The sequence below is a fragment of the Ixodes scapularis genome, unplaced genomic scaffold, assembly GCF_016920785.2.
Source record: "Ixodes scapularis isolate PalLabHiFi unplaced genomic scaffold, ASM1692078v2 PGA_scaffold1__304_contigs__length_218370807, whole genome shotgun sequence".
In the NCBI taxonomy this organism is placed as follows: domain Eukaryota; kingdom Metazoa; phylum Arthropoda; class Arachnida; order Ixodida; family Ixodidae; genus Ixodes; species Ixodes scapularis.
The window spans coordinates 135709603-135728383 of record NW_024609846.1 but is presented as its reverse complement, the minus strand read 5'-3'; the positions used below and the strand labels follow the sequence as shown (position 1 = coordinate 135728383).

The 18781-nt window shown below is 46.0% G+C and overlaps 1 protein-coding gene across 1 annotated transcript in view; it reads right to left on the bottom strand.

Annotated features, from left to right (window-relative positions):
* Positions 1 to 259: 259 nt before the first annotated feature.
* The window catches only part of LOC8040437 (rab effector Noc2), a 48873-nt gene continuing 30351 nt past the window's right edge, over positions 260 to 18781 (bottom strand). The window contains exon 10 of the mRNA XM_040219335.3: positions 260 to 3629. Coding sequence (XP_040075269.1) covers positions 3447 to 3629 — 183 coding nt within the window. The 3' untranslated portion in view covers positions 260 to 3446. The remainder of the gene's footprint in view (positions 3630 to 18781) is intronic.

Below are 18781 nucleotides of genomic sequence, written 5' to 3'. Positions count from 1 at the left end.
GGGATTTGTGCAATGTTGCAGAAACCAGACAAGCAGCCCTCACTCTTTGGCTATTGAATCAATCCGATAGAACTTGCCTAACATCTTGGTTTAGTAACTAACTGATGTTGTTGTGGTCTGGCAGCAATCTCACAATCACATGAGCTGGGCTTTACAACATTGTGGTGCGGTGCATCATCAAAAAATGTATGGGTTCATCTGTTGAATTTTAGTTTAAAAGGATGTGTTACAGCAAATGTGCTAAGTACACCCACACGTATAACAAGGATAGTTGTTTATTGAAGATGTTATGTGCCTATAACATTTGTGACAATAGTATGTATCCCAGTCCAAAATTATTTCTGTGCATGTGACATACATATATATATGAACAGTTTGTATGGCTGGAGGCATTTCAATAGGCAACAGCTTTTGCTAATGGCATGCCATCCGGCTAAAAGGTTTGTGACACAAAAGCCCAAGTGCCCCAGAGTTTTACCAAACTAACATATACATGTCTCCTCCTTATGGTAACTGTGGCTTCTGAAGTTTCCCACTTTTAGCAACAGGAGTTCTGTCAGGGATCTATTCAAAACCCTAGAGCAGTTGTTCTCAAATGGGGATCTGCAGTCCCTTTAGGGTCCCTGAAGCCCTAGCCCGTCAGTCAAGTCAAGCAACTAAACTTTATATTTTAATTCGTGCTGGCTGTATGAATGGCCAGCATGATGTAATGATGTCATGTGCAAGTCATGTAAAATGAGTGCGAGCCTTTTGGAAATGTCAGACATGAAAGTACAGGTTGTGTTCAGATGAGGAGTAGAAAAACAGTCAGGATTCTGGATACTGGACTATTGTGATTTTCACTATGAGGTAAGCTTTCACAAATACCTTAATGGTTGTCACAAAACAGACTGTTTTCTTTATAGATGCTTGAGTCACTCCTAACGGTTAGTAGTGTGACATTATTTGCGTGGTAAATGGTCAGTGTGGGTAGGGGTTGAAGACAGCTATGAAGGCTAAGCTAAATGATATCACTTCAACGAAACTTTCTGTAAAGTAAATAAAGCAAAAAAAGCATTATACAATCAAATATGTCACATTATACACATATAATTTACTTAAAACATGGCAAGAGAAAAATAATTCATTCCAAAGTTCTGATAAAGAGCACACTTGTAACACAGTACCACAAAACAAGACTGAAGGACAGTAATGGCCCTCATATCAGATCATCCCTGTGAACAAAAAGGCCCACATACAAGCTGTTCGCTTGAACCATACTGAGAGTAATGCTCGCAGTCGTAAAAAGCACACAAAAAAAGACACTTTCTCAAGGCATTGCATCAGAGCAACAGTCACACGTGCATTGGACCACAACAACAAACAGTTTGATACACATGCTTTCTTTGCACTGCTGTCATAGCACATGGCACACATCATGCACTCCCATTCTTTGCTTAAAGGGTGCAGTACCTCGGAACACAAACTGCAAGTACAACGATACCAATGTGCAGCTAAATTTCTGCAACATATCAGAAAAGGTTATTTATTGTGACTAGCATTTTATTGAGAATGACGAAATCTGACAATGGCTAGTTGTGCTGGAGGCACCATGTAAACAATATTTTTGTTACATGCTAAAGACCACAGGCGATCTGAATTAATCCACTTTCATTTGCTTGGAAATGTCGACAACCTTTGTTGTTTTACATTGGCACGTAAGCTTTGAACATTTCCTTGGCATGTTACATACTGAAACATGTTACATATTGTAACATGTTATAACTAGGGTTCCGCATTTTCGGTTTTTATTTTTTCAAAATTCGGCATACTTTTTTCAGTGTTTATTTTAAAATTCAATTTTCGGTTTTTTTCGGTGTATATTTCTTCCCAAAAAAGTTGACCGTTTTTTTTTTTCGGTGAATATGAAAGAAGCATGATCGGACACCGGATCAGAGGATCCTTGTAGCTGTGATATTTGTGATCACTCAAAGAATAACGGTACATGTACATACGTGGTATTCGCTACAACTTCCGTCTGGACACACCTCAAAATCGCAGAATTCGCGGGCATAATTTTCAGCGCGCTTTTCTTTCCTTCCCATTCTGACGATGTGACCGTCTGAGGTGATGACCGTACAATGACCAGTGGAATGGCAAAAATAAAATAAAATCCATTGTATTTATGTTTTTAACCACAGGGAAGTTTGAGAGAGGGTGTTAAGAAAGGTATTGACGGCTTTCCTCAATGAACTCTGAAGTGCATGAAGACCACATCCAAACTATTTTTTTTTTTTTTAGAACCGGGAACTTGACACATTAAGCCCGATCACAGAAAGGACACAGATCCCGCGAAAGCCAAATCAAGACCTCTTTTGTTGCACGTTGAACCTTGGAAGAGGGCGTCACACAATGTCGAACCTTGCAAAGCCCTCCGTCTCTCTCTCTCTCCCCCCCCTCCCCCACTGTACTTTTATCGGTTTAAACCGAAAACGCCGAACCTACAAACTGACCTTTTTCGGTTAAAACCGAATTACCGAAAATGGATTCGGCATACTTTTATCGGTTTTTTATTGGTTTAAACCGAAAACTCCCAACCCTAGTTATAACATTACAACATGTTACAATAATCTCATTCTATACATTCTAGTTTAAGAGAAACAAAGAAAAACCGTCAGTCAGAGTGTCCTGTCTTTCATCCATACCTCCCTGTCGAGAAATGCAAATAAAAAAACTAATAATTACAGAAAGAGCAAAAGAATAAAGAGCAGTAGGAACGAAGTTCCAAAGAATTCAAAGGACTGTCAAGCTCGAAAATCTGACCACCCCATCATATATTTTTGTCCTTTTGAACCTCCACCACAAAAGCCCAAAGCTATATGTAGTCGGCCTACATCGCTTACTATTTGGCACAAAAATAAAAGCGATCGAGTCTTTTTTCAGATATAGATTATCAAAGTATACAACTACCTTACCAAAAAGAGCAAAATAATAAAATACTCATGTTTTGCACTGTTTCAGAAACGATAAGGTATCTAACACCAGAAATTGTCGCAGCACAACACTGGCTGACAGTAAATGAAAGAAATGAGTGACAAAAGGTCCCAAAACTGTGCACAGACTTTTGCTTTTGTGCGTATGATAGCCATTCCTTTTCCAAACCAGGCTGCCCGTATATCACTGTTCCCTTCACTTACGAAGAGGACAAGTTCGAGTCACGAGCACATGCTACGTACCGAGGTACCGTTCCCTTTAAAACAGCAGCATGTTTCCAACAGTGGCACTTGCGGCAGCCCCTCCAGGCAGCAAACAAAGAGTTGGCATTTTGTATGAAGACAGAGACGTGAACAGGGGATGCCACATGACGGGAGCAGCCAGCTCGACGATAATGGCGAAAAGCGTGGATTCACATCGTGGCATGCCTCGGAAGCAGTAGTGAGTTTGGCTAGGCTTCGACGCGGGCAGCTCTACCTCTGGGAGATCCTGAGTCTGTGGATAAAGCTCTTGCTCTTTTGCTTACTTGACTCGGCTCGGTACTCGGAATCGTCCCCCTCGGCGTCCAGGGGGTCTCGTCGTGGAGAGCGCGAGAGGTGGGCCGTCACATAGCGGCCCGTGCCTCCGATGCTGCCAAGACTGTCCAGAGACCTGTCCTGCATACAGCGGACACATCCACACGCTTCAGAGACGGGCACTCTTTAACGACTGTGCGGTTAACCCTCCACTGCCATGTCAAGTAGTTGGAAGGGCACTTCATTAGACTTTTATCGTGTCTCCACTCTGCTTTGCTAACCAGGCACCCTCATCACTGCGTACGTGTGGCTCTCACTGGAGTTCAGTGTGGCCATTAGAATCTAGTCTTCCCAGCAGTCCATGCAAATCAAGTGTCCACATAGTTAGCATGATAATGCAGCTTGCATGATAATGCTGCTCTCGTCCCCTAGTTGATATCATGATATCCGGAAACATGGCAGCGCTTATAGACATTGAGAAGAGGGAGGAACAAGAAAACACAGTGCACTAACTTCAACTGTTTTAATCCTCAGGAATACACAACAATATATGCTACGTGCTATCGCATCACTCAAACAAATCCGTACCCCACTGCTGTTTGAAAAAACTGTGTGTCTTTATGTGCCAGATCAGTAGTAAAGCCACGCTGACACATTCATTGCCATAACTTTTGATTTAGTTTGCCTGTATAGCTATTATTACCATGTCATCTTAATGCCTGCTGATACAGTCGAAGCTCATTAATTCGACTCTGACGGTTCCTCGAAAATAGATCGAATTATCGAAGAGTCGAATTATCGAATATCGATCAAAAACGAGTAACGACGTACATCACAAGAAGCGGCGAAAAGCCAACCGTGACGACGGAGTTTTATTTCGAAAAAAACGCCGATATTTTCTGCTGCCGCCTTCCCGTCAGACGTTTCGCAAAAACAAATTTCCGCAAATCCTCAATGTGCGGCCACATCGTCCCGTCGGTGTCTTCAAACGTTGCGAAGTTCGCAAGTACATCGAGCGCAGCGGATGTTTCGGCAGGAGATGGGCGTGGCGGCGGCTCTTCGGCGTCACTCTCGCAGCTGTCGTCCTCCTGATCCTCGGAACGCTGAACCGATGCAATGATTTCGTCGTCAGTCAATTGACCGCACACAAGCACTCCATCATCTATCGCAACGTAATCATCAAAACTAACGTTTTCGGGTAGAGCGGACATTAGAGCACTGCACACTTCGTCAAAGTTTTCATCTTCAATTGTGGTTGCCGATGTTGTAGCCGATGCAGTTGCCGATGTAGTAGCCGATGTAGTAGCCGATGTAGACGTAGTAGCCGATGCAGTCGTCGAACTCGAGGTATTTCCATCACACGAGAAACCACAGTGACGAAAGAAGTTCGCGATGACCTGGCTTGGCATGTTCGTCCAAGCTTTAACAAGCATATGAATCGCCGCCAACACAGTGACTTCATAGCGCTTACCCTGGTCCAGACAAAGCAATATTCTTGCCATGAGATGCTTGCGGTACAAGCCTTTCAGGTGTTTGATTATTCCTTGATCCATTGGTTGCAAGAGTGAGGTGGTTGCGGGTGGAAGGAAAATCAGGCGGATCATAGACAGCTTCGGCATTTTTGTGTGCGCACTGCAGTTGTCCGCTACTAACAAGACCTTGCGCCCCTTGGACGTGAACTGGCGGTTCAATTTTTGGAGCCAATCTTGAAAGATCTTACGTGTCATCCACGCTTTTTTGTTGAAACGGTAGTCCGTTGGAAGCCGCGGGATGTTTCGAAAGCATTGTGGCGTCTTGAATTTCCCGATCACCAAAAGAGGCAGACATTACGCGTGCCTGTCATGTTGGCTGCCACGAGCACGGTCACCCGCTCTTTACTGCGTTTTCCCCCAGTGCAAGGATCCCCTTTGAACGTTATCGTTTTGTCGGGGAGAGCTTTGAAAAAAAACGCCGTTTTGTCGCAATTGAAGATGTCCTCGGGCGCATACTCCGCAATACGTGCAAGCTCCGACGTCTTCCAGTTTTCACACAAAGTTTCATCCACATCGGCTCTTTCACCACACACATGCTTAAAAAAAGAGTGCCTCTCCCTGAATCTTGCGAGCCATCCCTCGGAAGCACGGAATCCCCTGATGCCCAAACGTTCGCTGAACTGTTGAGCCTTTGCGCGAATCATGTCTCCAGTCATCAGAAGGTTGTGCGTTCTTACTTCCGTCACCCATTTGTAAACGGCTTCTTCGAGTTCTGGATGGGCTGCACTGCCAAGGCGTTTTCTTGAATTCACAAATTGCTCTTCTTCAAAAGCTTTCCCGATTGCTGCTTCATTCCTAATGTAGGTAGCAAGCGTGCTTTTCTTGAGGTCATACTTTTCGGCAATTTATTTTCTGGACAATTTTCCCTCCCTAATTTCGTTGAGTATGTGAACTTTTGTTTTTAAATCATTCGAAGAGTACTTGCCTCGCTTTTCTTTCGACATTTTCCGGTATGAGCGTTAAACGCCGCGCACTCCAAAGAACAGAAACCAGAAACCGCGTGACAGCACGGTCCCTCTTCACCGCTCGCTCATTTTTCTCCAGTCACCTTCTCCATCCTCCCGACGTTCTTTCTCACTTCATCGCTCACTCATTTCCCTCTCGTTGCTCCCGTCTCCTTCCGCGCGCCTCCCCACGTGATCGGGCCGGTGCGCTCTGACTGGGTCTTATCTCAACTAATCAAATCGGCCCTTTCTCCGGCGCGAAGCGCCGGCGAAAGGGCGCCTGTCTGCGCGGGCGCTCTTTCGCGGAGCGCACCCCGGCTCGAGGCGCCGGGGGTGCCGACGTGGCATTGCGCGTCTGTGGAGGTGTCGCAATCAGGCGCGGGTTCGCTGCAACGGCTGTTTGCCAATATGGGTAGGGACGCGTGTTGTGTTCTGAGGCGCCGTTTTAACCTTTAAACTTATAGTGTTAGCTTAAAAAATATTTCCCGGTTACGAAGATGCTGGCTCCCGGGACGAATTATCGGGTTGGGGATATTTATCAGATCGAAATACCGGGGTTTTCTGCCTATTGAAGCCTGCACATTTCTGAAGGATGCTAAACGGAAGGATCGAATTAACGCAATGATAGAAATAACGGGACTGTGCATGCAACAAACGGGCTCCTGCGCTTCTTCAGACAGCCTACTGGGGCTTTTTAGAGAGGGTCCATCAATTTGCAAATGTTTGCAAGTTCATCTGGTGCTGAAAAACGACCTTATAGTGTTGTGTGAATACTATTGCACCCATTTATAATAAAGTTGGTTATAACGAAATAGCGGCTATAGCAAAGCAATCACGATTTCCCATTCCCAGTTGCAAGTTTTTGATGTATTTGGGTCTCAGAGAAGGAAAGTGAGCGGCTCCTGCTGATATAGTGACCAACTTTGCTGCCGCGGCTGAGCAGCCACCCGGAACAAGCAACAGGCATGCTGCAAAGGCCGCTGGCGGCAGCCTCTGCATCGTCGTCTGCTCCCCACTCCTTATCAAGTAAGCGGCTTTTCCGCATCGCACGCAAAGGAACAGTCATGGCACGCCGATAGGGGCATGATTGGCGCAAGTGCGCCTGCATTTGGTTGTTGCATAGCCAGCACAGCCAGCATGGCAAGGAAACCGTGCAAAGAGGCAGACAAGTTTGCAGATGGTGAACGCTTTTGACTCCTTGCAGGCTGCAGCTCGTTTTGCAAACGCGGCTCAACTGAACAGTTGCTTCCTCTCTTAAATCTAGGCTCTTTATACCAACAAAACACGAACTTGAGCAAAAACTCGGTGCCGTGCGCGCTTCTTTGTTTTCTTCATGTTCCGTGTGGTCACTCTCTGCACGAAAGTCTAGCTTCACTCAAGCACCAATTCGAAGTGCCGGCACCGCCGGCACCTTGACAGTGATGACGAAGGCAATCTCCTTGAAACAAAAACGTCCCGCCACCCTCAATGAAGTGTGCATAAACGTAAAGAATGCCGTCCACCGCTGGCGTCCTCTGCGGCTTCAATCTAGCAGAGAGCGCAGCGTGCAGGGAAGCCTTAAAGGGGCACTGAAGTCATTTTTGAAAAAGGTCGCTTTTGATCTTATTGTTTAAAATCTGTTGGTTCCCACATATACCAAGCTTTATATTACAAAACCGCCTATTCATCTCAGGGCAATAGAAAAGCATGTGGACTCTTTTTTCTCGGGCCAGTTCTGGGTGGCCGCCCCGCATGGCAGCAAATTGTGCGGTCTTTTGCAACTTAGTAAACTTTCTGAAAACAATTTTTTTTTTAATTATCAAAAAATTTTTCTTGCTATATCTGCAGGAGCCGGTCAATTTCCTTTGCTAAACGTGGACACAAATACATTGAAAAAGAGCAAACGGGAATGGCAAATCGTGGTCGCGTCGCTATAGTCGCCATTTCGTTATAACCGACTTAGTCATAAACGGTCGCGACAGTACCAGCATGCAGTTATGTAATCCCAACCCGAGGTATCATACTGCGCAGACTAAGTTGCTCCTCTCTACAGCATGAAATCAGTGTTGCTATATCTTAAGGGTCGATGCTCATCCAGATCGAAACGGGCAGGGGTGGGAATTGAACCCAGGATACCAACCTCTCGAGGTCTAAGCATTCGCAATGTTTGATTTCGTTGGAATGGTTTGACAAATGTGTTGGTGGCACGCCACGTTTATGAGTTATTCAAACTATTTTGACCTTTACGAGTACCAGTCAGAACTAGGGTTGCCACCTGACCAGTTTATGACCGGCCCGGCTGTTTTTCTTATACAGCGGGCCAGTTGCCGGCCCATACCTAAAAACGGCCATATCTGGCCGGTTGGTTGGCCATCCTATCGTGATGAATTTTTTGGCACATTTTAAGCGACAATTCAGCAACTACGACAATAAATATTTGTCAACAAAAAAAATTTATACAAACACCGTAAGGACACATGAGTAGAGAAAGTATGCGGGCGACCGCACTCCCTGAGACGGAGGTAAAGTGAACTAGAGGGGGGTAGTGAGGTCAGAGCGCGCTGACGGCGGCCGCACTTCGTGTCGACGGCACGAGAGGGCGTCGCGAATGCATGGGCTGGATGAAGCGGGTGGCCAGGGCGGCTCGCATTGCTTTTGCTGCGCGACTGAAGACTCTTTGTTGAAGCTTTTCGGCTCGAAATGTTTGCCGTTTTAGGTCCGAACCCCTTAAAAGAAATACGCAACACAAAATAGACGCAGTGTTCGCTTTGCGCGGGGTACGAAGCAGAAATGCGCGACGTGGAAAGCGAACACCGCCTGACCAATTTCCTGGGCGGCGTTTCGAAACCCAAGTGTTCTTGCACTTTTTATTTAATGGCAGGTGAATTTGTTAGGAGCCTGTCATTAGAAACAGGGTGAAGCTGTTTAATGGGCAAGATCCTTCACTCGCCGCATAAATTGCTAGTTATATTATTGAGACAGGATCATACTGATGGTTCCTAGATATTTAAACAATCACACCTCAAGCCTCAAGGATGGCATGCAATCGTTTCAACAGGCCATGCCTTTTATCCCTAATATAGAAACCGTGCAAAGCTACTCCCAATGTTTAATCTCCTTTATTGATTCATCATTATGCGTCTCGTTAAGCCAATTTCAAAGAAACCTGTTGGGTAAATACTGCTGGACAAAAAGAACTCGTGAGACAGCAAACTGTTATTTATACATGAATACACTTTTTATTAGTTAAACTCAGCAAAAACACAATACTGTACACGACTTATTTTTGGTGGGCTCAATATTTTGTGATTACATATATTTCATTTCATTTATTGTACTCAAGTCACCCGAAGGCATTAAATGAGGAGGGAGGGTACAAGCTGACTAAATTCTAATACAAAATACACGCGAATGTGAGAAAGACAAAACATCAGCACATACTTAAAAGAAAAAAAGTAGGTATACAGTATGCTTCAACTAACCAACAGACGACAGTCAGTGGTAACGCAAGTGCCCATACCTATAAAGGTATAACATACAGGTGGTGTACACGCACAGTACGCCCAAAAGAAAAAGCCACTGAACAATGTTTTACAGGCGTCTCTGAAAAGAGCGACGTCCGCCAGACCCGCAACGGATTCAGGTAGACTGTTCCAGTCTTTGATGGCTGATTGCAAAGGCGATTCTGAAAATTGATATAAACAAGAAAAAGAAGCGGTCCAAGAACTGAGCCCTGTGTAACTCCAAATATTACATTTATTGTATTAGAAGTTCCTTTGTTGAAAATTACCGATTGTGTTCGGTGCGAGAGAAAATTAAGGATCCAATTGGTGTACATAGGGTGAAGATCTAGACTGCCTAACTTTTTTAGTAACCGCTGGTGAGGAACCGTCAAAAGCCTTAGAGAAATTCATAAACACAGCATAGAGTCACAGTATCCAGCACTTAAGCTCTCTTAGATTCAGCTTTAGGTCAAAGCTAAAGTTTTGAAATAATTCGCGGGTTCCAATTTTCGCGACACGGTGGGATCTCACTATCGATTCCAATGTGTTTACATTTTACCGGAATTGTTCGAGGTACCCAATTTTCGCGACACGGTGGAATCTCACTATAGATTCAATGTGTTTTACATTTTACCGGAATTGTTTGGGGGACCTAATTTTTGCGACACGGTGGGATCTCACTATAGATTCCAATGTGTTTACATTTTACCGGAATTGTTCGAGGGACCCATTTTTCGCAATTTGTAGGCGATTCGCAAAAATTAAGTCGTTTACAGTATTTACATTTCTATCACACTCGAAAGGCAACGTAGGGCGTGTTTGGAGCAATCCTAGCTAAGAGCAGCGACTGATTTTTGTGTGCATTTTTTTTTTTCTACGCGATTCTCGCGACTGGTTCAGCCCTTTCACATAAAAGTGAAGCCTTGTTAAAACGTAAAACTTTACCAATGCTGCCGTGAGCACACTTGCATGTTGGCTGCAGCCTATGGTATGGCGGAAGCGGGATTCCACCAGCAACATAATATTGACAATGCTGTTGCTGCACAGCTTCGTTTTACTGAAAAAGAAAGTAAAAATATCCTCCAGTTTCTTCACGGCGAGGAAGAGAGCGTGGGAAGGATACAAAAGTCCACCTTTGTCGCAAATTTTCGTAAACCCGCAGTTTTCCTTGTCGGAAGAGCTCCCCAAAAAAAGGCTGCGGCACTCTGAACAATTGCTGCGGGCAAGGAACCTGCGAGCTACATACCCTGCCATGTAATGTATTAACCGGGAATCACTTTTTTGCTCTACGTATGCTTTGTGTTCGCTAGGAACGCTACGGAGCATGCACTCTGCGGACCCCAAGTTTCCCGCCTCAATCTGTTTGTCGATTTCGGCAACTTTGGCTTCTGCAGTTGAGCCATCAGATGATTGAGCAAAGAACTGACATCTTCATTGACTTCGGCGTTGCCCGAGCTTGCTACTTTTGCCAAATTATAAAAAGACAGACAGTTGACAATAATTAAGAATTGCGTTGGCGTTGGATGGTCGTTGGAGCCACTAGATTGTCTGACAATCCCAAATAAATTTTCAAGGGGATCCTGACTTAACCGAGATGTCATGAGGTAACTGAAACCGTGTGTTGTGAGGTAATCTAAGAGAGCTAAAGTGCTGGATACTGTGACCCTAAGGCCATCTGCTGTGGAGTCGCTCAAAAATCCCCCCACTCCTTTTGCATGGGACTCCCAAGAAGACAAAATCAAGAAATTCCTTCAAGAACTCCACTTCTTTGGACCCTGGACGCAGAGCTTTTGCTGTGAAGCGGGAAGTCATGATCTTGATCAGGTTGTTGATGGTTCTGAAAGAATACAAATAGACTCATACAGTTTGCTAGCACTTCCCATTGTCGATACAAGTCAAAACTGCTGCGATAGACAAATTAAATTTTCATGCTCTGCTCAGTAAAAATTAAAAATATTATACCGGAATGTAAACAGAGGCTACAGACTTAACAAATACAAATTTTCTCTCAGGTAGTCCTTCAAAGGTACTTAGCACGTGTTTTCATTATTTCTCCGACGGGTTCATTAGGTCAAAGGGCAGCAAACTAACTGATTAGCAGGTTTCTGCTTACCTAAAGAAGGACAATGTTGCATCGAAGCTGCTGCACGAGGACTCTAGCTCATCCTGGAAGAACTGGAGTCCATTGATGACACGGTCTCCGAAGAGTTCGAAGGCGAAGGACACCCTCATTTTTTCAAATCCATTTGGTTGAAGGTGGACAGATGTAAGACCGGGCATCGCCTTCAGGGTGACATTGCTTGAGTCTTTCTTGAATGCTTCCCTTACAGGCCGCATGGAGACCTGAAACAGTAGCCGTAACATATTGCATCCATATTGCCTTTTTCACATAAAGACATGCGTGTTTAAAGGGGCACTGACACATCAAAATCATTTTTTTTTTTTATTACCCGAAACGATTGAAAACGATGCCGGGACATTACCCTCAAAATTTGAGATTTGGGAATTCAGTATTCGTGAAGTAAAAAAACAATTTCAAAATGCCGAATTCGAAGTTCCCGCGCGATCGGCGCCGGTGCCTTGACGTCAAAAATTAAGGAGACCTGAGAGTCCACTTCCTTTCACCACTCCCTGCTGTTGCCATGGCGACCCAAAGCGAGGAGGAAGGGAGTGAGCGGCGGCGTTGCGGCGGACCGGTTTTGAGCGGTGTCGCCTGTTTTCCGTTGGAGGATACAAATTCAGGAGACGGCACCACAACGAACTCCCGATTTTTGGTATTTCAAAAAGAAGGGCCGTAGTGCGTTCGCAATTGCGTTAAAAAACATGTTTTAGGATTGCCGTAATTAAATGTTATAGAGATGTCGCCTACAAAGCTTCTAAATTTCCTGATTTTTGACGTCACCGATCAAAAGAAGCGAGGAGGCGAGAGGCGGGAAAATCAAACGCCAAAAATAAAAAGGCGCGCGCGCGCGCGGGAAAATTTTTTTTCGCGATGCGGTTTTTTTTGCGTGTCTATGACTACAACTTGCATCGTTTTAGACAATAAAAATAAATACGACCTTTGGGGTGTCAGTGCCCCTTTAAGCACGAGTATATAAATGCTTTTGATAATAGCTTTTATGAAATGACTCTGCATCGGCATAGCAAGAAACGCGAGATCAGAAAGAGCAGAATTGCAAAGTGCTTGTTTTGTTACGAAGTAATAACACATACCATTCCATCCGGGGTGTTCAATGGATACTTGAGGAGCGTATTCCTGAGGAACTTGAGTAAATGAGGAAAATCTGACAGGAAATGGAGATGCCGAGATGAATCAACAGGGTGCTCAAGCTTGCAGGTAACTTTCCCTGACTTAACGCCGATTCCCAAGATTTTCCACATTCGACGGTTCCATGAAGCACCGTCTGAAGTGAGGAAATCAACAATGAGTCCGTTTGCTTAAGCCAGGATTGTAGCCTCTATTAAAACTTTTGCAAGCTCCTCTGCCTTGGCATTTCCATTGGTGGCAAATGCACCTATAATTTGAGTCCATTTACCAGTGAAAGGGACGAACATGATGATCATGCCATGGTCACAGACAACATTCTGCCCCTCAGTCATAGTAGGTCCCATGTCAACGAAGCCTTCAATGTGTCCAGAAGGTGTTACAGTGAGGTGCTCAGAAAGTTTGATCTCATCCACTAAAAGGCCACCACGTCTTTTAAAGCTACTGATGTGCCTCGTTTTCTGCTTTAGTTGTTTCAGCACCTTGTGATTGAAACCATACCCGCTCTTGTAGATTCTGAGGTAGCGCTTCAAGGTACTTTTGCTTGGTAGGGAAATGATGTCGTGTTTGCGAAGATGTTCATACAGCCTGGCACTTTTCATTTTCATCATGATACATTCCAGAACCCAGTCCTTTGAGTAGGTGTTTCCCTTCGAGCTTCTCTTCTTTGCTGCTGAAAAACACTGCCTAACGCATTCTTGCTGCTTGGGAGGCAAGGTTGCAATCTCCGCCTGTAGTACTTCGTCAGGTTTTGAGGCATTATCATCTTGCATTTGCTTGAGCTGGGCTTGGAGGTTAACATTGCGAGACAACAGTCTTCGGTTCTTTTGCGCAGCCGCACGGAGCTTCTGAGTGATGCTTCGGACGTGCTTCTTGACTGATCGCTGAACCCTTGACCGCCGTGTTAGAAGCGCCTTTCTCAGGTATCGGCAGGAGATGCATGCTTGTCCTGTGAAGAAAAAAAGAAAACATTTAAAATTGAAACCAAAAACATCTTTCAGCTTAAATAACAATGCATCAGACATCGCAATTTACTATGTTCGATTTGACAAAGACGATGTTGGCATGACACTCTTAATTCTTCCCAAGTGGCACTGATACACACCTTCAGTTGGTTCTTTTCCTGTGCAGCGGTTGCTGAAGTATGTGCCCTCACGGGTGACCACTTGCCCCTCAAGGCCCTTTGTAAGGTAGGATCTTGGCACGTCGCTCGTCGGCACGGCACCTCCACAGAGACGATACGAGTCGACGTCTCGGAGAAGAACCTCCGCTTCCTCGCAGCTGACGACGCGTCCTCCTTCAGCCATGCGGCCACAAAGATGAACAGTGTATACAACTCCAGGCCTGCTGTCTCGTGGAAAAATAACTACTCTCTCGGATAAAACTTCATTGTCACACATTTTAAGTTTACAATACACGAGACCACTGAGGCTCGGAACTCGGTGACAGCTCCAGTACTCGGAGGGGACACACAGCTTGGAGTATTCTTTGGGCATACAGGCTTCATCAGCTTCATCAAACGCCCCGGTATCGGCTGCAACCGGTGTGGTGCTGCCAGTGCTACTGCAGGCAGTTGGAGAGGCAGTGTTTTGCTTTTTTTTTACCGTCAACTGAGGAAGTATCGGCGTTCTTTCGCTTTCTCGGGGGCCTCGGCTGCGACGTCTTCTTTGACAGGTAGCTCGGAGCATTCGGCAGCAACGTCGGCACAGCGCCAGGCAAGAGCTGCGGCTTTCCGCGCGGAATGCACACCTCTTCTCCGTTTACAACGTGAACGTAGTCTCGCGTTATAAACGATGGCTCAAAATGAAGCTCACACACCGAACACGTTTCGTCGAGGAGCTTATCCTTGCGATGCAAGTTCCGTTCCCAAAGTTTTCCTTGTTCTTCCTCCTTGGGTACTGAGAACAGCGACGGCTGCTCACCTTTCCGCCATTGATAGCCTGTCTGGCACCCCGAAGCGAAGCAGTGGCGTTGTCGACGTCGATTCGGCATGGTACTTCATTGGACATAAACGACAGCAGACACGGGCAACACGGGGTGAAGAGCGGTTCAAAATGGGGGGCAAACTTCGAGCTGCAAACGCTGCAAAATCGACCAAACGCAAGCCGAAGCTGCGCGCTCAGGGCCTCCGGAACGCTCGCAGGCGGTCGGATCCTACAGCCACTACGTCCGCAGCGCCACCGCGTACATCCAGGACCTTTCCACATGCGCCGTTTCACAGCAATGCATGGCGCGCCTCGGCGCCTGATCTCACTACCCCTCCTCTAGTTCACTTTAACGGAGGGCAGAGGGAGGCGAGGAAGACGGGTAGGGACAACACAAAACGAAACGACCACCGAGAGCGCTGTACAAAGCAAGAAAATGAGAAAAAGTGAGGCGGGCAACTTGGTGACAGGCCTACCCGATAGCTGTGCCTTTTGGGAGGCGTTGGTTTTTTCAACGACTGTCGCCATCTTGACAAAGACAAGCACGGCGCTTCGTCGGTCCACCGAGACGGATGGCGTATGCACTTTCTTCTTCCACTACACATGGTGTAATATTGTTGTATGACTTCAGACCCTCATCATTTTTTTCCCCTCCCCGTTCGTTCTACATTTAATTGTTTAAGTGCCAAGGCCAGAGAAACGTGCCGACGATGTCTAGGAAGAGCTAAGTGTCTCTGGCAGCTGTTGCCACTTTGTAGGCTGCCTGTGTCCCAAAGCGACAGAGGATAGGCAGAACAAGAGCTGCACATTGAGTGCTGGCTCATTGTTCCTGCCAGCGTGCACCGCAGGACTGAAGCCATCGAACAGGATCAAAAGAACACACCGACATTCTTGTTTCTTTGGTATTCTTTCCAAACATCTTTTCAGACTTTCTTTCCAACTGTTTCCAGCTGTCTGCCATATAATAACTACGTGCCTTCCTGATAGCTGTGAGGTTATTGACGCACTTTCTGGGAGGCAATGGTTTTACGGCTTTTGTCTCTTGACAAAGACGCACGGCGCTATCGCGTGTCCAATGACACTGTCAGCGTTTGCTTCTTCTTAGACCTTCCTTTCCCTTCAAAGCGCCATAGTTTTACAGTGGAGCTGTTAAGAGCTAGTTCCCCCAGGATCGTGAACGTCAGATTAGAAATGACGACACCAAACTCTGGACAGCTACCGCCATCTATGAGCAATGGCGGCAACCCTTCTTCAGAAAAAGAAAGCAGTGCGAATGGTTCAGCAACCGCCATGAAGCCGCTATCACCTAAAGTTCCACTGTGTAGAAAGCTTCAGATCTCCTTACGACAGAAGAACAGATTGCTCGCCAGGAAAGCCACTGCTGAGAACAGAAGCTACAGCTCCACTGCTCTTCCATCTTCACCAAAGTGAAAAGCCTGTAAATTTTTTTTTTCCTTGGTACTTTTTTTTTTTTAAAAAAAAAAGCTTTGCGCGAGCATAATGGGATATTCGAAGTTAATTGCTTGAGTGCCAAGAGCTAGGCACATGCCGACGATGTCTAGGAAAGGGTAACCGGACAAAAGCTCACCGGACAAAAGCTCACCGGACAAAAGCTCACCGGACAGAAGCTCACCGGACAAAAGCTCACCCGTTTTTTGACAGACCCGGACAAAAGCTCACCCGTTTTTTGACGAACCCAAGCAAAAGCTCACCTCGATTTCTTTTTTTTTTTTTTTTTTTTCCTACCCGGGCGAAACACGGGCTGAAATAAAGTGCGGACGCAATGGACATTGGACCATTTTTAGGAGAACTTGTACCTCATCCACCATTGAGTTGCGAATTTTTTTAAAAATACTTTGAAAGAACGGGAGTTTGGCCTTTTGGAAAAGTACAAGACAGATGACCAATTTTAAAAAATTGTGCGGGATTTTAGATAGGCTCGGGTTCCTTCCACCACAGCTTGTTCCACAAGAACTAACCACCAGGGAAAAGTCTACCGGTGACATCGCTACCTGCTGGACTATTTTGATTGGACGTATTTCAACGGCCGCTTCCGTTATGCTTTTGTTCCATCTGCAGCGGCACCCAGAGCGAATTCTTCCCTTCGCCTGACTCTGCGCCGACGGCGACCGGAGTTTCCCCCGGTACGGTGGAATATGTACGACACCACTCTTCAAGATAAAGACCGGATGAGCAACACCTGCGAAAGATAGAGTACCGGGTTCCAGAAGCTCGTCGGCCACGCCCATCCAAGCGTCTTGAGGCTGATTGAATGCCTACAGCAAAATCAGGCGCTCGTTGCCACGGCATTGGCAAAAGCCCGGAGAGGTGAGCCCACCGTAAAGCGGGTGCGAAAAATTACTCTGCGCCTGCAGAATCGTCTTAGAAATATTTGCGAGGGCTTGCATGTACATCGAGATCTACCAAGACTGCTGGAGCTAGTGGGCGACTGCATTCGCCTCTAACCAATCGATAAATAAACTTGTTTCTACTAAACTCAACAAACCATGCGCCTGTCAGATTTAATTTATCGTTGCCTTTTTGTGTCGCACGCATGCACCTAAGTTGTCCGCACTCGTGTTAAGACCAACATGAAATTTTGTCGTGGTGAGCTTTTGTCCGGGTCTGTGAAAGTATGGGTGAGCTTTTGTCCGGTGAGCTTTTGTCCGGTGAGCTTCTGTCCGGTGAGCTTTTGTCCGGTGAGCTTTTGTCCGGGATTCCTAGGAAAGGATGCGCGGCTCTCACAGCCGTGGTTACTTGCTTGCAGTGGCCTGCATGCATTCCGAAGTAACAGAGACTGTGCACAATAGGAGCTGCACGTTGAGTGCTGACTCATCCTCTGGGCTACCATGCACTGCACTGTCAGTGGAGCCATCGCAGAAGATCAAAAGAAAGAAGCTGGCATTGTCGCTTTTTCGGCACTCATTCAGTTCATTGATTTGCGCTGCTATGTTCCAGCTTGCTTTCTAACTATTTTTAGAAGCCTGCCATAAATTAATTATGTGCCAGGAGATGCATCTGTCTTTTTTTCAAAGAGACGTTAAACACATATTAGGTTTGAGGTGGAACCGAGGGCAAAGCTATTCTTGTTCTGCGATACATCCTATTGGAGATTGGGCCCTGGAGGGCAGTACCATGCGCAGCGAGGCGATAGGTTTGTACAGAGGCGTTCCCGACATTAATCACCAAAACTCTTATGCTATTTGTTAACCAGATTCTACCTTGTGCCCATAAAAACTGGAAGCAAGATGCTTTAGTATACTGACCATTGGAATAGAGTGAAAATCAGCATCAGTGATTACGTGCTTCCTTTGCTTGCACCATGAGCGCGAATTCCTAGTCTTCGAAACAGCGAAAATTATGTCAGTGTGTGTTCCGGAAAGGCTGGAGGTCTCAACCAGAGAGGGAGAGTTGGCTCCTGCCCATGGACGACGATGCCACAGCTGCAAGGTGTACTTTATGCACGAGTACGTTAACGGTGAAAATTGATCGCGTCAGCGCTGTCAAGCCCCCCCCCCCCCATCATGCGTCAACGCAAAAACATAAGCAGAAGAACCTCTCCTCGAAACAGACAGCTTTGCTCATGAAGTTCTTTGCTCCAGCAACTTCTAGCGCAGATGATAAACTGCTGATGACTGCTGCAGAACTGGGCACCATATTCCATGGGATCAAGCAGAACTACAGTTAACTGTCAATGGACTGTGGCAGCAAGTTGGCACCAAAAGTCTTCCCGAATTCGGCCTTCACTTCCAGAGTGCGGCTTGGAAGGACAAAGACAGAACATCTCGTGAAAGATGTTCTGGTGCTTTACACGGTAGAATACATAGTCAAAACACTTCACCCCAGCAAGCCGCTAATCTTCCGTTTGCTTTCTTGACGGACGCGTCCAACAAGGGAAATAAAAAACTTTCCCCCTTTCTTTCATCGCTGTGCACTTCTACGACGTGAATGGTGCCGGAATAACAGACGCTCTCATCAACTTCTGTGAGCAGGCGGACGAGACTTCCGGCGGCATCTGCAAACTCTTGGCAACAAGTTTGGAGAAGGTGGGTCTTTCTTTGGAGCGAGCTGTTGCGTATAGTGCAGATGATGCTTTTGCGAATTATGGGAAACATAACTCAGTTTTCCAGAAGATGCAGAAAGAT